The 23,122-nt window shown below is 45.7% G+C and overlaps 1 protein-coding gene across 22 annotated transcripts in view; it reads left to right on the top strand.

Moving 5' to 3' along the window:
• FRMD4A (FERM domain containing 4A) overlaps window positions 1-23,122 on the top strand; it is a 531,042-nt gene that overhangs the window by 375,524 nt on the left and 132,396 nt on the right. For all 22 annotated transcript variants that reach the window (XM_063669580.1, XM_063669588.1, XM_063669577.1 and 19 more), the window contains 2 exons: window positions 3,262-3,354; window positions 16,842-16,926. In XM_063669580.1, the coding sequence (XP_063525650.1) occupies window positions 3,262-3,354; window positions 16,842-16,926 (178 nt within the window). The remainder of the gene's footprint in view (window positions 1-3,261; window positions 3,355-16,841; window positions 16,927-23,122) is intronic.

Genomic DNA, 23,122 nt, shown 5'->3' with positions numbered 1-23,122 from the left:
ACCCAAAGGACTATAAATCATGCTGCTATAAAGACACCTGCACACGTATGTTTATTGCGGCACTTTTCACAATAGCAAAGACTTGGAACCAAGCCAAATGTCCAACAATGATAGACTGGATTAAGAAAATGTGGCACATATATACCATGGAATACTATGCAGCCATAAAAAATGATGAGTTCATGTCCTTTGTAAGGACATGGATGAAATTGGAAATCATCATTCTCAGTAAACTATCGCAAAGACAAAAAACCAAACACTGCATGTTCTCACTCATAGATGGGAATTGAATAGTGAGAACACATGGACACAGGAAGGGGACCATCACACTGTGGGGACTGTTGTGGGGTGGGGGGAGGGGAGAGGGATAGCTTTAGGAGATATACCTAATGCTAAATGACGAGTTAATGGGTGCAGCACACCAGCATGGCACATGTATATGTATGTAACTAACCTGCTCATTGTGCACATGTACCCTAAAACTTAAAGTATAATAAAAAAAAAAATAGCTGGGTGTGGCGGCATGTGCCTGTAGTCCCAGCTACTTGGGAGCCTGAGGCAGGAGAATTGCTTGAACCTGGAGGGCAGAGGTTGCAGTGAGCCTAGATTGCACCACTGCACTCCAGCCTGGGCAACAGAGCAAGACTCCGTCTAAAAAATAAAAAAATTAAAAAAAAAAAAGTCATCTGGGAAAAAAGAATGCATAGAGAGCAAGTTCTGTAGACTGGGAAGTGCAGAAATGGGTGAGCCCCCAGGGTAGGTGCTGTAAGGGTCGGAGGAGGATCCCCCCCCCGTCCCACCTGGTGTGTGGTGTGGGAAGACTTTCTGGAGCAGAGACGTGAGAGCTGAGTCCTGCAGGATGGGCCAGACCTCACTGGGGAAGAAGGAAGGGAAGGGCTTACTGGGACGAAGGAACAGCATGAGCTAAGGAACAGAGGTTTGAAACATCATGGTACCTGTGGGGCATTATCAGGCATGGGCAGAGATGACACTGGCACCCAGGCCTTCTGTTTCCTGATCTTGTGTTCTAGTCCAAACAGAATTTATCCCAGCTTTCTGGAAGAAGTTGCTCCTGTTATTTTACTTACAATACTCTCTTCCATTTATTTATTTATTTATTTATGAGACGGAGTCTCACTCTGTCGCCCAGGCTGGAGTGCAGTGGTGCGATCTCGGCTCACTGCCAGCTCCACCTCCTGGGTTCACACCATTCTCCTGCCTCAGCCTCCCAAGTAGCTGGGACTACAGGCGCCCGCCACCATGCCTGGCTAATATTTGTATTTTTTAGTAGAGATGGGGTTTCACCCTGTTACTCAGGATGGTCTCGATCTCCTGACCTCGTGATCCGCCCACCTCGGCCTCCCAAAGTGCTGGGATTACAGTGCAAGCCACCACGCCCGGCCTATCTATTTATTTTTTCTTGAGACAGAGTCTCTCTCTGTCGCCCAGGCTGGAGTGCAATGGCGCGATCTCGGCTCACTGCAACCTCCACCTCCCTGGTTCAAGCGATTCTCCTGCCTCAGGCTCCCAAGTAGCTGGTATTACAGGCACCTACCACCATGTCCAGCTAATTTTTTGTATTTTTAGTAGAGATGGGGTTTCACCATGTTGGCCAGGCTGATCTCGAACTCCAGACCTCAAGTGATCTGTTTGTCTTCACCTCCCGAAGTGCTGGGATTACAGGCGTGAGCCACTGCGCCCAACCCTTTCATTTATTTATTTATTTATTTATTTATTTACTTTTCCTATATTCAGAGCAAGGTAATAAAAAAAATAAGTTAATGGAATTTTTTTTTCCAACTGGAGATTGTTAGAAGGAAGAAAAACAGGCCAAAGTTCTTCAGGTGGTCACTATTCTAAGGTAGATCCAAAAGTCTTCCCTATAGCCACAGGTGTGGGCTCTGTGGAGAGGGATTTTTTTTTTTTTCTTGTGCAAAAGATGCAGTTTGAGTGAAGCCTCAAAAAGGGGTTGGAAGCCACTTGTGTGTTTTCCCTCTTTCCTTTGTTGGAGGTTTAAGCATGTGCTGAGAGGAGCAAGCATTTTTAGACAATGATGCAGACAGATTTTGTTTCTCATTATCCACAGTCTTTCGCACACGTGTCAAACAGCATCAGCTACGGGGGAAATGCAGTGGGGTCAGTTGGGTCTGTTCCATGTGAGTTTACTCCATAAAGTGATTATAGGACTGTTTTCTCCAGGATGATGGGCTGACATTGGATACAGAGAGGAGGGAAAGGAAAGAGTGGATTCTTCAGCTTGGTTATTCCATGGCTTTGCCCCACTCTTCCAAGACCAGCCTCCGAGACGTGGCCCCAGGGCTCTCCCTAGCCTCATGGCTTTCCACTCACAGGACACTAAGATGCTGGGGTCCTCCCTCACCCCAGGGCGTTTGCACAGGCTGATCTTTCTGCCTGGAAAGTGGCTCCCCTCTGAGGATCTCTTGCCTCGGCCTTCCAAAGTGGTGGGATTAAAGGCATGAGCCACTGCCCCTGGCAGTAAGTTTAACGTTTTCAGATACTGTGTGTGGTTTGCTTTTCACTCCAGCAAGATGTCATGAGGATTGCTAACATGTTCTCAAGTGTGCTTTCAGTCCTTCAGGAAAAAAGGCAGCTGGGAGTGTGGTGAAAAGGCGGTTCAGGACAAGAAGGAGAGTTCTGATTACATTTTTATTTCAGTGTTTCCCTGGGAAACAGCAGGTCTCAATCTCTTCACTTTCCAGTTCCTATTCTCCCCCTCACACCACACAGTATCCACTGCTGACTCGGTATCCCCTACCTCATCCCAGTGGGTTCTTCAATACTGAAAAGCTAGTAATAAGGTGAAGGTGGCCAGGCACGTGGCTCACACCTGTAATCCCAGCACTTTGGGAGTCTGAGGCAGGCGGATCACCTGAGGTCAGGAGTTTGAGACCAGCCTAACCAACATGGTGAAACCCCGTCTCTACCAAAAATACAAAAATTAGCCGGGCATGGTGTCTCATGCTTGTAGTCCCAGCTACTCAGGAGGCTGAGGCAGGGAATCGCTTGACCCCAGGAGGCGGAGATTGCAGTGAGCCAAGATCATGCCACTGCACTCCAACCTGGGTTACAGAGCAAGACTTTTGTCTCAAAAAAATAAAAATTTAAAAAAAAAATTAAAAAATAAGGTGAAGGTTCAAGTTTATCTACGATCCAGCACATTCCACTCCATATATACCTTCAACCCCAGAAAACCTTATGCAAAATGCAAACTCCTAACCAATTTGTCTCTATTTTCCTCAGGGGACACTTAAACTGGCTTCAACTAGATCGAAGAGTATTGGAACATGACTTCCCTAAAAAGTCGGGACCCGTGGTTTTATACTTTTGTGTCAGGTATGTACACCTGGTGTCTATACTTTTGCTTCTTTGTGTTCTTTATCAGAGAAGTCTGGGAGGGCAGAGTGATTCCAAGGAAAGAGAGCTCAAGTTTGTCTTGGTTCATCGCCAGGGATAAAGGTTGTAGTAGAGCTGCATGCCTCATAGATGGAAAGGCGGGGTGCGAGGGTGCAGGGTGTGCCTGTGAGTGTGCAAGGACGTGTGTGTTATGCATTTGCACTAGGATGCTTGTGTGGAATGACGAGAAAAACTTTTTTCTGTACTTCTGGAGAGCATCACGTATCTCAAACAATGAATCTCTTATAGCACAGGCCGTGGGATTCTTTTTTGGGGGCAATTTGAAACTACGTACCAAAAGCCTTTGTATTCTTTGCTTTTAGAAGGGATGCGACTTGAATCTCGTGAAACCTGGGTAGTTTATCCCAAATAGGAGTGGTCGAAACCCAGCAGCAAACCGCAGGCCCATCTGCATTTCCTGCCCAGGGAGGATACAGCTTAATAACATATCAGAAACAATAGATATTTTTCTATTCAGAAATCTAGTCTAAGAAATTTTGTTTTGTGCTTGCAAAGGGAACGATCTGTGGGCTATGGTGATTTAAATAGTTAATATTTGCAGCAGTCTTATGAAGACAACAGGACTTACCACTCCTGTTTGCAAAAGGTTGTGAGAAGCCAGAGGCTGGGCAGGTCAGGGGTTCAGGGGCAAAGTCTGAGTTGGTGGCAAAGTCAGAATCTGAGCCCCCAATCCAGCAGGTCCTAAACACCCAGTCTATGGAGGCACCAGGTTCTTTCTGTCCAGAACCTTGATTGCAACACAATTACAGAAGCATTAAGTCCTGATGCCTCAGTCTTTACATGGACACTAACACTTACACCCATGCCATACACTGTTCTTTTAAAATATACTAACAGAAATTCAGGAGCGAGATACAAATGATATGCAATTCTGTCGTTCCTAAAGAGCATGATCAGGAATGCAGTTCCAGACATAGTCATCCTTAAGCCACACAAGGCATTAGAAGGGCTTCAAACAGGAGTTAAAGGGTCCACTTAACAGGCCCGAGTGTATGACTTTTCCTCAGCTGGCAGAGTAAATTTCGACTTGTGCTTAATGCGTTTTTGATTTGTTTAACAGCTGTGAACATATCCAAGCTCATCTTAGCTATTTCCGTTACTGATGGGAATGATTTCAATGCCATATTCTCTTTAATGGTGTATACAGTTTCTCAGATTTATGGCAAAGCAACCATATAAAGCAAATAGTAACAATTCCTCTGGGAGGGGCAGGTGGTATCAGGCAGGACTCCAGTTGCGTGGAAGCAGGTCATTAACCTGTCATCGCAGGTGGGTGAGTACATTTACCATATATCAGGCTCTCCCCACCTCCCTGGTGATGTTCACCAACATTAGCCAAGAGGAGAAAATCCTGGGCTTGGCTGCCTAGTAGGTGTTTTTTCCAAGTGTCTGAATTATTTGTGGAGGTCCTTGCAGGAGAGCTTGGGGCACCTTGACACTGATGGTGGAAGTGTCAGTCTCTAAGGTATACAGATCTTTCCAAATCACTGCAAGCCTGTCTTCTGTGCGTAAAAGCAGGTAACCTAGCATTGCAGAGGTGAAATAGGTGCTAGCAATAGAGAGAACTGGGGAATGGGATGACTGAAGACCCAGATATAACATCCATTTCTGATCCGTAGCCGTAATAGACACTTCCACCATCACCATTGATGGTCGGCCAAAGCAGGAACCTCAAAGAACACTCATTAGAGAGAAAAATTTCCAAATCCGCATTTAGGGACAGCCATTCTCCACTATGTCTTTATACACGCCATCTAGCAGAATGTGCTCCTCCTTCTCCAGCTCCTGTGGAAGCAGATCTTTCTGGAAGTGTCACATTCCACTTGCTTCCTGCAGAATCCCACCTGAGTACTTCAAACTCAGCAGGCCCAAAGCCAAATTTATTATCTTCTCTCTCCTCCCTTAACCTTCCATGGTCCCATCAAGTCTGTGGCATCGTCATCCACTCGGTCACATAGGCTACACATCTTGAAGTCTTCTGTCCTCTTCCTGGAATTTTTTAATTTTTTTTTTTTTTTGAGACGGATTCTCGCTCTGGCACCCAGGCTCATGGCAAGATCTCAGCTCACTGCAACCTCCACCTCCCAAGTTCAAGAGATTTTCCTGCCTCAGCCTCCTGAGCAGCTGGGATTATAAGCACCCACCACCACACCCAGCTAATTTTTGTATTTTTAGTAGAGATGGTGTTTCACCATGTTGGTCAGGCTGGTCTGGAATTCCTGACCTCAGGTGATCCATCCACCTCGGCCTCCCAACCTACAATTTTTACGTGCATTAATTCTCTGCTGCTGCTTCCAAAGTCTCCCTCTGCAATGCCCTCTCCTCCTTATTACCTGAACTCAGGCCCTCACCAGTCAGTCGACCTATTGCAGCAGCCTCCAAGGGTGGGGTGGGGCATGTCACCAGGGTCCCAACCACAGAAGATCCCAGCACCCTCACTACCCTGAGTTCCCACTTCTTAGCTGGCTGAGAAGTGCAGTAACAAAACACCAATCATTTGTTTTCTCCAAGAGAGGAGGCAGATTCTCTATATAGGTGAATTCCGTCTCTTTACCTTGCTTTTCATCCTGGGAAGAATCCTCTATTTATAACCTGACATCTGCCTAGGGATGCTCACAGGCAGTTTTCTCCAAAGGAGTGGTAAGAGAATCATCTTCATCAAAAGCCCAGAACTTGGAATAGGCTTGAGTCCATAAAAGAGCTTCTGTCCAGCTGGGTACCCTTCCAGTGTGTTTCTAAACAGAAGCACGGTTGGGCTCTGAGCAGCCTCCCCACTCCAGCCATGACACCTGCGTATCTTGATGCAGTCTGACTCCCAGGTTCCCCAAATCCTTTCTCGTTTGGTGTAAATGTCTATGTATTACATCTACATACCACATGTCTAGGTAGCCTTCGTGGCAAAGCAGAATCGAGCCACCTGATAAAAGAGGGCCGCGGGACGCTGGGCATGGTGGTTCATGCCTGTACTTTGGGAGGGCAAGGTGGGTGGATCACCTGAAGTTAGGAGGTTGAGACCAGCCCGGCCAACATGGTGAAACCCCATCTCTACTAAAAATACAAAAATTAGCTAGGAATGATGGTGCATGCCTGTAATCCCAGCTACTTGGGAGGCTGAGGCAGGAGAATCACTTGAACCCGGGAGGCGGAGATCGCAGTGAGCAGAGATTGTGCCACTGCACTCCAGCCTGGGCAACAGAGCAAGACCCCATCTCACAAAAAAAAAAAAAAAAAAAGAAACAGAGGGTCATGGAAAAGATAACTAACTACCTGAAGGTACATTTTAGAAAGTCAGAGAATGGAGGTACTAACATTGCATGGCTGAGTACCCCAGGTTGGGCTATTATTTGGGATTTATATATTCTTCTGATATAATACATATGCAAAACACCAGGCAGAATCATCACCTCCATTCAAAAGATTAGGAAAATATAAGACCCAAATATATTAAATAACGTGAATTGGAACTCAGAACCCCTCTCCATCCGCTAAGCCAGACACCATATCCTCTATAAGCATTTCCTCTGCAGAGGCCCTGAGGCAAGTATCAGGCTGCAGGAGGTTTTGGGGACGGTGGAAGGGAGGACTCAGATCCTGACTTCATTGACCCGTCATTCAGCCAAGAGGGGCCTGGTCCATCCAGTTTTTCATCCAACAAATCACCAGGAATGATCCCAGGTGGCTTCAGGGTCTTAATAATTACCCAAAAAGGATAAAGGTCGGAGAGACGGGAACTATCCATTATTCAGCACCTGTCCGTTGCTAAGGCTGATTGTTAATCTTCGCAGCAACCCTGGAAGCAGGTCTGATTATTCCGAATTAAAAAGAAGGAGATGGGGTCCCAGGATGGTCCATAAATTCTTCCCCAGCATGGCTAATAAATTACGAAGGCGAGATGAGATCTCATCTGTTCGGTCAGATCTGACTCCAATCCTTGTGTCTGTCCTCCCCTACTGCACACCGTCTGTCTCCACAGGGGAAAAGTGACATCCTCCTCCAATGTGGCACTTCCAAGAGATCTTGTGTATCCCTTCATTGTGGCAGCCTGCCAAGACCTGTGGCCAGAGGTCTCCACTGTTCCCTGTATAGGCAGGGCCAGGAGCAGCCAAGTCAAAGGCGGCAACCCCAGCCCTCTTTGTGACCCACACTTGGCCGTGTTTGCAGAACCAGCACCTGCCTGAAAAGATGGTGTTCAGGACAGGTGCACACCACCACAAGTGACAGAGCCACCGCCAGGCCTGCCAGCCTGGTTCCAGCACTACCCAACCCAGAGCTCCCCTGGCAGAGCACCCCTGCACAGGGACGATCGCAGTCACAGGTCTTGGCAGGCTGCCACTCTGAAGGGATACACTGGATATCTTGGAAATGCCACTCTGGAGGAGGAAGAGCCATCTCAAATGGTAAAGCAAGAATTTTCAGGACCTGAGACATTTGCTGTTGCTCTCACTTGAGAAGGTCTTGACATTTTCTGCATTTTCTGACACTGTGGACACCCGCGGGAAGGTGTTCTTTGAACTGTGCTTTTCTGTCTCCTAGAAAGAAAACTTCAGGGTCCACTTGCACCTGGTCATCACCCTGAGCTGTTTCACTCCCAAGACTTACAAGCCCAAATCCACCATCATCCCAGCTGTAGCATGCAGCAGCCTGCTCACTGCTCCTCCTGTGCTGTTTCTGCATCATCAGCCATGCCTTCATTTATGGGCTCACAGATGTCCCTTGAGGTGTCCCTTGGCATAAGCACTGCTCTAGGAACCAAGGACAGAACAGTGAACAAAACTGATAAACCCTGTCCTCAGGCAGTTTCACGTCCATTTCCTCCAGCTTCTGAGATCCTATCAGCCCTGCCTGTCCTATTCTTTTGCCAATTCAGTGCAAATCCATTGTGCACCCTTCCAACTACTTCCTGTCCTTGGACCACACCTCCCTTTGCTGCTCACACTTTCTCTCTCTCTCCCTTTCTCTCTCTCACACACACACCCACCCCCAGGGTTGGACTGGTCCTGCCACACACACACACACACCTTTTATTTCTACCCCCGAGCTTCTGAGTGTGTTCAGGAAAATGTTCATGCAGCTTCAGGTTGGTTCATGGTTATCGTGATGAATCCCACACAGATCATCAGTATCTCTAGCCAGTTCTGCCAGGGGTGCCTGCTCAGGGTCTCTGTTCCCCACTGTGGTTTCACCTCTTGGTTCAGGCCCCAGATACTCAAGGCTTTTGCTCTAAGAAGATGTTGCTGCTTATGTTTCTGCAGAGAAAACAAAAGCCAGCACCAGGGAGCTCCTAGTCCTACTTCTTTACCCACAAACTTAATTGCATCTTTAATTGTGTTTTTGTGGCCTCTCAACCCACTCACTGCACACACGCAAATGCACAAGCATCTCAGAGGAAGACCCTAGCCCATCATCCAGCACGCGCTGATCCACGTGTACCTCAGTCCCAGCCCCTTCTGTCACCTCACAGAGCTTCTCCCTCGAGACTTTCCTCTCCTTTTCTCTATCTTCTCCTCCATGGATTCCTCCCCTTTGTGACCACATCCCAATCTAACTGAAGAAAACGCCCTCTGTGATGCACAGCCTCCTCCAGCCAGTGCCCTCTGCTACCCCTTCTGCTCTGCTCACAGCAACCGCCGAGAGATGGGTCTGCACTTGCTGTCACCCCCTCCCCACAGGCCTCTCGTTCCTCATTCCGTGACCCTCCGGCTTCTGGTGCCATCGTACCCCCCGGTCACTGGAGGTCTCTCGCCCCTAGCTCCACAGGCGTGCTTCTGCCCTGCTCCGATGTGGCCTCTCTGGCTCTGGGCTCATTCGAACACGCTCCCTTTCAGTTCCCCCTGGCTCTGTGGCACTACACTCTCCTGGGCCACCTCCTCTTTGTCCCCTCTGTCCCTGGCTCGGGGCAGGTTCCCTGCTCTGCTCTGCTCTCCTTCGAGCCCTGGTGTCCACGAGGTCGCGTCTTGCTTGTCTTCTCTCCCTGCACCTTCCCCTGGTGTGATTTCACCCCCATCCACAGCTGCCACTGCAGTCTCTTTGCTGGAGACTGTCTGTCCTCTGCCCCAGTCCTGACCTCTCTCCCGAGCTCCAGGCCGTCTCCACTGATTGGCATTTCCTCACAGATGCAGCTGGAATCTAATGATGTCGTCGTCTTTCTGCCTCCAAATGTGCTCCCCTTTCGGTGTCACCTCCTTGTCTTTGTGATGGGCACCATCACCCATGCAGCCCCCAAAACCAGAGACTTGGGAGTCAACCTTGACCTCACCACTCCCTCCCACTTGCCTCCTCCTGTTCCCTCAGTCACTACTCGCTGTTATTCCTGCATCTTAAACAGCTCCCTATCCATCCCTTACTCTCCATACACAGCCTAATAGTAATTAGGGCTTCCATAAACCTCTCCTGGACTCAAGATCTCCTTGTTCATCTCTGCGTCTGGTCTTGACCCCTTCCAAACTCCCCTATATGAAGACACTGAGCATCTTTCTAGAATTCTCATCTGACCCTTGCTCATAATTTTTTTCCAGCTTCCCATTATCCTCAGAAAAGGACATCTTTAGCGTGACTTGCATGATGTGACTTCTGCTTAACTGTCCAGCCTCACCTCTTCCCACTCCCCTCACCACACAACACACACACACACACACACACACACACACACGTTATAAGCAGCCAGCAGTGGTCAATATATGACCAAGAGCACCTTGAACTGCAAACCATTGTTTAGTGCTATAAGGCTTGGGAACAATGTCTCTCTGATGTTGTTCACCAGGCAAGCTTTAGAAATAGGTCAAGAAAAAATATAAGGAAAATATACACACCCAAGGAAGTCTGCGTTGTGTGTGTGTGTGTGTGTGTGTGTGTGTGTGTGGTCTTTTTATAGGCACAACCTTGTGCTCAGAATGAAGCCTACATGTCTGGATTATTCTTTAATTACATATTCTTCTGCCAAGTGTCCCTGTAGTTCTGATCATCTAAACTCCTTGTAAGAAAATAAACAGAGATTAGATTTGCCTCTTCAAACTTTGAGTTTCACAGACAATAAACTGAAGCAAGCAGCAAAAAAATAAGAGAGGAGAAGCCTGATCGGGGAGGAAGGATTTTACAGCCAAGTCCACAGGCCGGATTCTTGGTATCTTCCCTGGCTGATGGAGACAGCAGCTGCTACTTCCTGTCACTCGCAATAACAATGATGGCATGGATCTAAAATGAGGTTCCTGCTAACCAGAATTTGCTATATTTCAGCTAGGTGTCCCAGTTAAGATTTTAGAGGCATCGAGATTCTAAGCATCAGAGGCTTGGCTGCAGAAACTCACAGCTTATTGCTTTCATAATCATGGCTCTTATTTGCCACCAAGAATAGCCATTTTAGATGTGACATTTGTGTTCATTACGAAATGAAATCACTGGTCCATTTAATTAACACTTGCTGTAAATATTCAGTGATTCCCAAGTGCCCAGGGCTGGATGAGGAAGGGAAAGGGAGAGCAGGGGGGATGGAGGAGGAGACCTGGCTGATGTCATCTGGCTGGGCCCTTGCCATCTGACTAGGCAGTGTTCAGTCTGTTGCAATCAGAGGCTTTCACTTGTCAAAGAAGGGGACGGGACTCCCCGAGGCTTTAGAGGCTGTTTAATATTTAATAAGCTCAAACACATAAACACAGAGCACCTATTTATTTCTCCTTCAGACTCTCTGATAAAACATTCTCGGGTCGGGATCATCTGAGCTAGTTTGGGTGGGCCGTTGCTTGTGGAGTCAGGAAACCTCTTAGCGAGGTCTGCGCTCCATCTAGAGTGTTCCTTTCGACTCAGATAGATGCCCTAAGATTCAGTCCTGCTAAATGTGCCCCCAAAACCAGTTTAAAATGTTGGTCTGATTATGATTCAGCTGTGGTGAGGCCAGCAGATGAGGAGAGGACAGACATTGAAAAGATTATCACTCAGTTCCTGGGAGGAGGGGCCACACCATGCCACGCAGGGCCACATGGGAGGCACTGGGGTTAGTCAGGAGGCAGAGGAGCCAGGAAACAATTGGGCAAGAGCATTTTTTGTGGTTTCTTTGGGGAGGAACGGGCAAGGCTGGGAGAGCAGGCTTGGGATTGGCTAGTTTAAATAATTTCAGCAGGCTCCGCAGCATGGGGGCTGCCCCTAGTTGTCTGGTATGTGTCCCTAGGGTGGTGAGGGTGGGGAAACAGTGACCCTGGGTGTGAGAGCCGAGAGGTGGTGGGAGGGGATCCTGGATCCATGGTGACATGTGGAAGTCTTGGGGTCTGGAAATTGGCTAACCCTGGCACCAGCAGTCCCTCCAGGCCCAGCAAGGCCGCAGACATCCAAGCATCATAAAGCCATGGTCAATACACAGCCAGACTCGGAACTGTCCATGCAGACCCTCTGAATCCGAGACACAGCCTTCATTTATTTCCCTGGTTACCCAGAGACCTGGAATGTTCTTTGTGAACCCTGGAAGCACTCCCTGCTCCACGCTGGTAGTTAAGGAAATGCAACATTGCCACCTACTGCTGAGGCTCTCCTGAAAATCAGAAAAAGAACCCACTTTTTTTTTTTTTTTTTTTTTTGAGACAGATCTGCCTGCCTCGGCCTCCCAAAGGCATGCCCGGCCAAAAACTATGCCCAGCCAAAAACTGGATTTAAAAAAAGAAGAAGAAAAGAAGAGGCTGGCCTGTAATCCGAGTACTTTGGGAGGTCAAGGTAGGACAATTACTTGAGCTCAGGAGTTCAAGACCAGCCTGGGCAACATAGTGAGACCCCATCTCAACAGAAAATAAAAAATTAGTCGGCATGGTGGCTTATATCTGTAGTCCCAGCTATTAGGGAGGCTTAGGCAGACGGGTCATTTGAGCCCAGGAGGTCGAGGCTGCAGTGAACTGTGGTTGCACACTGCACTCCAGCCTGAGTGACAGAGCAAGACCCCATCTCAAAAAAAAAAAAAAAGAAGAAGAAAATTTTGACTTTGAATCCAAACCATCAGCCCTCCTCATCTTCCCAGAAGGCTCTTGTCCCTGGTGCCCCTGGTGTGCACCGTGCCTCTCTGGGTGTGCGGGGTGGAGAGGTCTGAGCTCTGTTTCTCTGCAGGCATTTTTGACTCAGCAGTTCCCTGGCAGGGAGGGAAAGCTCAGGATGAGCTCCATACCCTCCCCTGACAGAACAATGATATGACAGGCCCGGAACTCACAGGGTTTTCCAGGCTGTCGTCTTGGTGATAAAAGTTAACAGGAAACTGCTTTCCACTTCTGTCGAGAGGAGGTGATTTTTTCTTCTTCATCTCAGAATATGCGTGTTATTTCCTGTACCTTCTCTGCCGCTTTTATGGCCAGACAACATAGAGCTTGGTGGAAATGAAGGCAGTCTCAGAGATGTAGAATTTGCCACCTCAATTCAGTTTTCCATCATTTGAGAGTGGAAACGAAAAGGGAAGCGTTATATTTTCTTAATATACTATTCAGGAGAAAATTGGGGTGGAGGAGGCAGGATGTCTTTACTCTTTACTTTTTAAGAACTAAAGCAAATGAGATTCTTTTAAGAAACATATGGCATTACTTTGAACATTAAGTTATTTCAGACCTTATAGGAATTTAGACTGAAAAATCATTATTAGAGCACGAAGGCCGCTGTCAACTTCAGGAGGCTTCTGTTAATATTCTAGTATTAGGATTGCTTTCTCTCTTCCTTCCCTCCCCTTTCTGTCCCTTTCCTCCCTTTTCCTTCTTTTCCTTCCGTTAGTTTCTTTTATTATTCTGACTACCCTTTGCCAAAGGCCCTTTGCAAAGGATGTAGATTTATTTATTTTTGAGACGGAGTTTCACTCTTGTTGCCCAGGCTGGAGTGCAATGGCATGATCTCAGCTGACTGCAACCTCCGCCTCCCAGGTTCAAGCGATTCTCCTGCCTCCGCCTCCCAAGTAGCTGGGATTACGGGTGTCCGCCACCACGCCTGGGTAATTTTTCGTATTTTTAGTAGAGACAGGCTTTCACCATGTTGGCCAGGCTGGTCTTGAACTCCTGACCTCAGTTGATCCACATGTCTTGGCCTCCCAAAGTGTTGGGATTACAGGCATGAGCTACCATATAGATTTATTTTTTGAAAATCAAATCATTAAAAAGTCAGGAAACAACAGGTCCTGGAGAGGATGTGGAGAAATAGGAACACTTTTACACTGTTGGTGGGACTGTAAACTAGTTCAACCATTGTGGAAGTCAGTGTGGCGATTCCTCAAGGATCTAGAACTAGAAATACCATTTGACCCAGCCATCCCATTACTGGGTATATACCCAAAGGATTATAAATCATGCTGCTATAAAGACACACACAGACGTATGTTTATTGCAGCACTATTCACAATAGCAAAGACTTGGAACCAACCCAAATGTCCATCAATGATAGACTGGTTTAAGAAAATGTGGCACATATACACCATGGAATACTATGCAGCCATAAGAAAGGATGAGTTCATGTCCTTTGTAGGGACATGGATGAAGCTGGAAACCATCATTCTGAGCAAACTGTCACAAGGACAGAAAACCAAACACCGCATGTTCTCACTCATAGGTGGGAATTGAACAATGAGAACACTTGGACACAGGAAGGGGAACATCACACACCAGGGCCTGTCGTGGGGTAGGGAGTGGGGGGAGGGATAGCATTAGGAGATATACCTAATGTAAATGACGAGTTAACAGGTGCAGCACACCAACATGGCACATGTATACATATGTAACAAACATGTGTACATATGTTGTGCATGTGTACCCTAGAACTTAAAGTATAATAAAAAATAATAATAAAAAGAAAGTATAAAAATAAAAAAATTTTTTAAAAGAAAATCAAGTCTTATCAAATTTATTTTGCTTTGACATGTAAAATTTGCTACTGCAATTCTGCTCTCCATTCTTAAAGCACTAAAAGTTGTTTAACTTTACTGTGCCTCTGAGACCATGGTGGGCCCTATATGAAGACCTTGGTGATATAAGACACCTGCTTCAGAAGCAGGGGGCAGATGCTTGGCAGCGGCAGGGGTTATGGGCAGAGATCAGTCAGTCCATTGATTTTCAGACTTTACAAGTATGAGGACCACTGTATAATTCCTCCAAATTTTGTAGAAGCTGAGATGATAAGAATTGTACTAATGATATCTGTGGATTGAGAAAATCTAATGTCTGAAGCTACTCCGAATTCACTCACCAATTTAAAAAAAAAACTTGAATTGTATTCATCACAGCAGCCTCTGCACACATTTGAAAAATGATAGAAAGCTTTATTTATTTGTTTAGTGTGTAGACAAGAGGTTGCAAGCTGGTGGGCCATGGGCTTGATGTAGCCTACAGACATGGGTTTTTATCTTCATGTTTATCCAACAGTAGCATTATCCTTCAGGTATGGTAAAGGATACATTTTTTGTTGTTGTTGTTGTTGAGATTGAGTCTCACTCTCTTGTCCAGGCTGGAGGGCAGTGGCACCATCTCAGCTCACTGCAACCTCCACCTCCCAGGTTCAAGCGATTCTCCTGGCTCAGCCTCCCAAGTAGCTGGGATTACAGGCACCCATCCCCACCCCTGGCTAATTTTTGTATTTTTAGTAGAGATAGGGGTTTCACCATGTTGGCCAGGATGGTTTCGAACTCCTGACCTCAGGTGATTCCCCCCACCTCAGCCTCCCAAAGTGCTGGGATTACAGGTGTGAGCCACCGTGCCTGGCCAATTATGGATAAATCCTTTTATCTTTTACCATACCTGAAGGGTAATGCTACCATTGAGCTTTCCTTTCTAAAAAGACACACGAGGTCGTGTATCTCCAATGTAGGAACTCTCCTCCTCTTCCATTTCCCACTGGAATCTAAAAGTATCATTTGAAGCTGGAAATTCCGAGTTGTTCCCCTCAGGTGATTGTATTGATTAGAAGAAGTCATTTTTAAATTAATTACTATAAATGAATAGAACTTCTTGAAGCTAAGGGCATCATTATGTTTGCCTTAAACGATGTTGGTCTCTTGTTTTTGCTGCTGTTGTTGTCATTTACATTGGAGTCAGTTTCCAATATTTAAAAACCAGTGGACTTCTTAGCTAGAGAACCACTTCTTCTTTTACGGTCTGAAGAACAGAAGCCCGGCAGGATGATGTGACTGCCCTGAGTCACACAGAGCTGGGGACTCCATCACTGCTCTCTGACTCCCTCCAGAGGATTCTGCCCATCAGATTATAACACTGTTCTAGAAAACTGTAGTACTTGTTTCTTCTCATTTCACCTTCCTCACCTTCTGCCTCTTCTTGGTGAACCCAGTTTCCAAGAGCCCCAGGTATCCAGCACCCTCCTAGTCCACCCTAGGGGTTTCCACACCTGCTCAGAACCTTCTTCCCTCCAAGATGCTGCATGTCAACATTTCTCTCCTCTTCCTTTCAACTCCTAGTCCTTCAGTGCGACTGGTCATTAGACAGTACAAGAGCATTATCTCATTAAAGAATTTAATAAACTCCAAAGTCAATAATATAAAGGTACATTTAGTGTAAACTTAAATAATGTCAGCATGTTTCATCTTGAAAATATCTACAAGCTTCATCTAGATTAAATCTGATTCTCATTTGGCTTAATATGCGTTAATATCACAGTGTTAAGAACACTTAGCATAGCTCTCTGAATGTGCAGAAATCAAATCACACTTCATCACCTTCAGGAGTAGTAGTAACCATTTCAAATAAAGCTGTGATTAAGAAGAAGAAATTATCTTTTAAAAATCCAGCTTGGCTGGGCACGGTGGCTCACATCTATTACCCCAGCATTTCAGGAGGCTGAGGTGGGCAGATAATTTGAGCCCAGACTGAGCAACAAAGGAAGACTCCATATCTACAAAAAAAAAAAAAAATTAGTCAGGTGTGGTGGTATGCAACTGTAGTCTCAGCTGCTCAGGAAGCTGAGGTGGGAAGATTGCTTGAGCCTGGGAGGTCAAGGCTGCAGTAAGCCATGCACCACTGCACTCCAGCCTGGACAACAGAGCGAGACCCTGTCTATCTAAAAAAAAAGAAGAAAAGAAAATCCAACTCAATGACAATTTAGGACAAACAAGCAATGTGATGAAGACAAATAACATTATGTAAAATTAGAAAGCAGATAGGACAAAGAAAGCACAGGCCCAGTTTTAGAATTTGTTCTTACAAGTTGGTGGCAGACCCAGTTCTTCGGCTATGGTGAGGCCCATTAGGTGTGACAGTCCTAACCCACTATCAAAACTCCAAAAACACTGTTTGTCCTCCATAGGGAATCATAGAAAAACCATGGATGGTGCCTTTTTCCTTTGTTTATTTAGGATGGGGAGTGCCAGCTTTCATCTCAAATCATGTCGCTCAAGAGAGCACTTTATTTTCTGCACCTGCTGTTTCTGCGGTTCATGCATCATTTTTCTCTTTCAGGTTCTATATAGAAAGCATTTCATACCTGAAGGATAATGCTACCATTGAGCTTTTCTTTCTGAACGCGAAGTCCTGCATCTACAAGGTAGGAACTCCCTCTCCCTCAGTTTCCCTCTGAAACCTGAAAGTATCATTTGAAGCTGGAAATTCCAAAGTGTTACCCCTTAGGCCATTTTATTGATTAGGAGAAGTCATTTATAAATTAATTACTATAAATAAATGGAATGTTATGAAGCTAACAGCACCATTTAATAATGTGATTCCTGACCAGGCGCAGTGGCTCACGCCTGTAATCCCAACACTTTGGGAGGCCGAGGTGGGTGGATCACATAGTCAAGAGATTGAGACTATCCTGGCCAACATGGTGAAACCCTGTCTCTACTAAAAATATAAAAATTAGCTAGGCATGGTGGCACATGCCTGTAGTCCCAGCTACGTGGGAGGGTGAGGCAGGAGAATTGCTTGAACCTGGGAGGTGGAGGTTGCAGTGAGCTAAGATCACGCCACTGCACTCCAGCCTGGTGACAGGCGGAGACTCCATCTCAAAAAAAAAAAAAGGAATAATAATAATAATAATGTGATTCCTTTGATCCATGGCTGTGTTTCTGGCTCTGTATTTTAAAGGTCTCCTGATTTTAAAGATTTCTTTGTCAACTGAGACAAAGGTGAAAAACCTAGACAAGTATGACAAACGCACTAGTCAACTTAGACAGGTCTTGCAGATAGGAATGAGCTTCTTATAACCAAATATGTGTATATTTGACCATTTTTAGATGGTCTAGCAGCATCTTTCAAAGGGATGCTATTGTCGCTTTAAGTGAGACAGTTTCTCTCTTTTTTAAAAAAATTGTAAAATGCACATAAATTTACTATCTTACCCATTTTTGAAAATATTTTTATATTTCCATAGGTTTTGGGGGAACAGGTGGTATTTACTTACATGAGTAAGTTCTTTAGTGGTGATTTGTGAGAATTTGGCGCACCCATCACTCGAGCAGCATACACGGAACTCAGTTTGTAGTCTCAGCCATTTTTAAGTGTGCAGTTCAGTGCCATTAAGTACATTCACAATGTTGTAGAACCATCCCCACCGTCGTTCACCCAAGAGCTCTTTTCATCTGCAAAACTGAAACTGTATACTCATTGAACAGCTCCCCTTCCCCGCTTTCCTCAGTCCCTGGCAACCACTACTTTTTGTCTCTATGAATTTAATCACTCTAGTACTTCACATAAATGGAATCATATAGTATTTGTCCTTTTGTGTCCGGCTTACTTTACCTAGCATAATGGCCTCAAGGTTCATCCATGTTGGCTGTGTGTGGTGGCTCATGCCTGTAATTCCAGCACTTTGGGAGGCCAAGGCAGGCGGATCACCTGAGGTCAGGAGTTTAAGACCAGCCTAGCCAACATGGTGGAACCCCATCTCTATTAAAAATACAAAAATTAGCCAGATGTGGTGGTTCGTGCCTGTGATTCTAGGTATTTGGGAGGCTGAGGCAGGAGAATCTCATGAACCCGGGAAGTGGAGGTTACAGTGAGCTGAGATCATACCACCGCACTCCAGCCTGGGCAACAGAGCAAAACTCTGTCTCAAAAAAAAAAACAGGTTCATCCATGTTGTAGCATGTGTCAGAATTTCGTTCCTTTTTTTTTTTTTTTTTTTTTAATTTTTAAGACAGGGTCTGTCTGTCGCCCAGGCTGGAGTTCAGTGGTGCAATCTTGGCTCGCTGCAACCTCCACCTTCCGGGTTCAGGTGATCCTCCTACTTCACCCTCCTAAATAGCTGGGACTACAGGTGTGTGCCACCCCACCCAGCTAATTTTTGTATTTGTTTATAGAGACAGGGTTTCACCATGTTGGCCAGGCTGGTCTGAAACTTCTGGGCTTAGGTGATCTGCCTGCCTTGGCCTTCCAAAGTGCTGGGATTGCAGAAGTGGGCCACCACGCTTGGCTGCCTTCCTTTTTAAGGCTAAATAATATTTTATTGTATGTGTAGATCACCTTTTGTTGATCCATTCATCCATCAAAAGACACGGGTTATTTCCAAAACCTTTTGCCTATCACGAATAATGCTTTTATGAACATGGATGTCTAAATATCTCCTCGAGACCCTATTCCCAGTTGTTTGGGGTATATACCTATAAGTGGTATTGCCAGATCATAGGGTACTTCTATTTTTCATTTTTTGAGGAGCCATCCCTACTGTTTTCCATAGCAGCTGCACCATTTTACATTTCTACCAACAGTGCCCAAGGGTTCCAGTTTCTCCACATCCTCTCCAACATTTGTTATTTTCTATTTTGTTTTGTTAAACTGATGACCATCCCAATGGGTGTGAGGTGTATCTCACTGTGGTTTTGATTTGCGTTTCCCTGATGACTAGTGATGAGCATATGTCCGCATGCTATTGGCCATTGGTGTATCTTCTTTAGAAAAAAAGTCTGTTCAAGAGAGGATTCCTAATTGAGAGCAACAGCCCCTTGTCCTGTATCCAATTGCTCCATAAGCTTGTAGTGTCTCCTTTTGTGGGATAACCCAAAATGCCTACACCCCTTTCCAGCACACACCTCCTCCCAGGGAAAATGGACTTGCAGAATATCACTGAGGTTAGGAACTGCGACTAAAAGGACATTTTTTTTTTTTTGAGACACAGTCTCACTCTGTTGCCCAGGCTGGAGTACAGTGGCACAATCTCAGCTCACTGCAGCCTCTGCCTCCCAGGTTCAAGTGATTCTCCCGCCTCAGCCTCCTGAGTAACTGAGATTACAGGTGTGCACCACCATGCTTGGCTAGTTTTTGTATTTTTAATAGAGATGGGGTTTTGCCATGTTGCCCAGGCTGGTCTCGAACTCCTGACCTCAAGTTGATCCATCCACCTTGGCCTCCCAAAGTGCTAGGATTACAGGTGTGAGCCACCTTGCCCGGCCCTAAAAGAACATTTTAAAAAAGAAACAGCCACTCCACTGGCTACCCCCGGCATGCACATAATGAATGCAATGAATGCCTCATGAATGCAACCTCCGTCACACCACCTTAGGGCTGCTCATTAACAGTAATAGACAAGAACGGTTCATTCCTACAAAGTTCACATGATGTGTAGGCTTGTTGCTGAGTGCTTTATGTGAATTGTTTAACTGAGTCTTCACAAAGCCTTTTGAGATAGACGCTGCTTTTTTTTTTTTTTTGAGAGTGAATTTTGCATAAGTTTATTGATGGTAATGAATTTGGAGGCCAAAATGCATTCTACCTTGAAATAAATCAAATGATACTAAACCTAGGATTTCCCCTTACTCTAAAAATTTAATTAACAAGAAGCGGAAGAGTTTGAGGTATACACCAGCTGACTAATGTAGGGCCACAGAAAGCAAATTAACAGATGTTTTTCTGAATTCACAGCTTAAGTTCTACCTCTTACCTGGGTAAAATGTCAGGGACTCGTCTGAAGTCCTGAAGTGTGAGGATTAGTTAGAATAAAAATTCTACTAAGGAATTTAAGGGTAGTGCATTCAGTCAGGGCAAATTCCAGATGGACAAACCAGAGAACTTTCAAGTGAAGATTTGATGGGTTTAGCCATTCCTGTGATCTCAGTAAGGAATTTTCTCTTGGTTATCAGGCTGCTGATGGAAGATTAAATAAGTCTTTTTTTTTTTTCTTGGAGATGGAGTCTCACTCTGTCACCCGGGCTAGAGTGTAATGGCATAATCTCGGCTCACTGCAACCTCTGGGTTCAAGCAATTCTCCTGCCTCAGCCTCCTGAGTAGGTGGGATTACAGGCACCAGCCACCACACCTGGCTAATTTTTGTATTTTTAGTAGAGATGGGGGTTTCACCATGTTGGTCAAGCTGGTCTCGAACTCCTGACCTCGTGATCCGCCCACCTCGGCCTCCCAAAGGGCTCAGATTACAGGCGTGAGCCACCACACCCAGCCAATTCTTTTTTTAAATAAATAAATAAATAAATGTAAAGCCCAGAGTGTCCTGAATTTTCTAAAAAGTTTATTATTATTATTATACTTTAAGTTCTGGGATACATATGCAGAACGTGGAGGTTTGTTACATAGGTTTACATGTGCCATGATGGTTTGCTGCACCCATCAACCCGAGAGGTAGATACTGCTTTTTGTCCCTGTTTTCCCAGTGATGAAGATGAGATCATATGCCTAATGAATGGCCAGGCTACGGTGCACCCTGGAGGGAGGCTCTCCTCGTACGCTTGTCTGTGAGGTGTTCAATGGATGGATTCAAAGGAGTCTAGGGAGATACTGCTGCCTGGATTTTAAAATGTAATTAAACTCAGGCCCTAGGGATTGCAAAAACCCATTAAACCTTAACACACACACATATACACACACACACACACGTTGGAATGGTATTATCAGCCATCACTTTCCTTCTGGAAGTACCTCAGTACATTCACTGCACAGAATAGTTCCACCAAGTACAAATGTTCAGAATAACGGAGGGCCTGGTAAAGATCAAATTCAGTTCTGTGAAAAGAGTTCATTTTGGGACAGTCGCTGAGCCAGGACTTAAACTGGGCTCAAACCCAGCGCACTAAGAGGACAGCATTTTGGGGTTTTGCCGAATGGAGGGAAAAGATACCAAATGCAGTTCCAGGTACTTTCAGATTCTTTCCTCTAAGACCTCATTTTCTCATTATAAATTGGAAATAATAATACTAAATTTACATACAGATTGTAAGAGTTTCTGGTGTTTTATTTAAATGAATGTGAAAGCACTTTGAAACCAAGTTCAGAAACGAAAGGTGAGCAGTCTCCACCAGGTGGCAGCCTTGGGCAGCGAAGTAAATGAATGGCAAGGCTGAACCCGCGAAATCACTCTGGAGCAGGGCAAGTAAAAAATTGTCACCGGCCCACGCCTGTAATCCCAGCACTTTGGGAGGTCGAGGCGGGTGGATCACGAGGTCAGGAGTTCGAGACCAGCCTGGCCAACATGGTGAAACGCCATCTCTACTAAAAATATAAAAGTTAGCCGGGTGTGGTAGCAGGCGCCTGTAATCCCGGCTACTCAGGAGGCTCAGTCAGGAGAATTGCTTGAGCAAACCCAGGAGGCTGAGGTTGCACTGAGCCGAGATCGCGCCATTGCACTCCAGCCTGGGTGCCAGAGCGAGACTCCGTCTCAAAAAAAAAAAAAAAAAAATTAATTGTCCCAAAGCCTACTTGGGCGGATGCTTGGGGAGAGGGAGAGGAGTTTCGTTCAGTACTGTCTTGTCCCAAATGCTGAGCTGGCACTGAAGGCCTCTGAACATCATGCATGCCTAGGACTTTGTGATTCAGGGAAAATTAAAAAGAATAAATGTCAGAACTAAATACTACAGTTGCCCTGAGTGGAGGTGATGACGCCTTTGCAGCCAGCCACACTTAGGATCAAGGTCCCGACAGCATCAGCCCACATGCTGAATGTCACCCCAGAACCCAGCCCTCTCTTCTCAAAATCTTTCCTTGGGCTTGTGCACATAAATGACCACAAATGACCAAGGGACAGCTTCTTTCAAGTTGCTATGGGAGACCAAGTCGCATCCCAAGGCCCCCTGTCTCCCTCCCGTGATTAAGAATAATATTTTCATTTGTACAAATTGCCATTTAAATTTATTTTTAAATTTTGTATATATACTATGATATTTGAGCCTCAGCATCTCTGCATGAGATGGAACGAGAATCGCTAGCTTTCCAGAGGAGGAAGTAGGTACAGAGAGGCTAAGTGACTCAGAGACAAAGAACTGGGGGATGGCTGGATAGCCTTTGTAACCTGTGTCCATGTAAAGATCATGAAAGGCACTGCTGAGTGATTGAGAGTTCAGCTTTTGCTGTCGGGCAGACCCGGGTTTTTTCCCAGCCCTGCCCCTTGGTAAAAGAGATAAATGTGGGCACCTCCTGTAACGTCTCCAAGCTTCCCTTTCCTCTCTAATTGAGCAAGGATGTTATAAGGCTCTAACCACAGCCTTCTTGGGAAGATTCAGTGAGATAAAGCATGCAAAGTTCTTAGTCCCATGCCAGGCATGTGATTAGCTAGTTGGATTTAGACCCGAGTTTTTTTCTCTTGGCTGTGATTCTCTTTGTGCCACTCACACAGCCCCCTGGTGCTTTGGGGACCTTGAAGAGCCCAGAGGGTAGTGTTACACCCAGATAACCCATCCTGATGCTGATACCCGGACACCTGGGTTTACCCAGCGTGGGTTTATTATCTGCTCCCTCCCTGTCTCTTGGGGAACGGTTCCTACTGTATATTAAAATCTAAGTTGTCAAGGTAAAATAAGCCA

The sequence above is a fragment of the Pongo pygmaeus genome, chromosome 8 (assembly GCF_028885625.2).
Source record: "Pongo pygmaeus isolate AG05252 chromosome 8, NHGRI_mPonPyg2-v2.0_pri, whole genome shotgun sequence".
Taxonomy (NCBI): Eukaryota; Metazoa; Chordata; class Mammalia; order Primates; family Hominidae; genus Pongo; species Pongo pygmaeus.
This window is presented reverse-complemented; position numbering and strand designations above follow the sequence as displayed.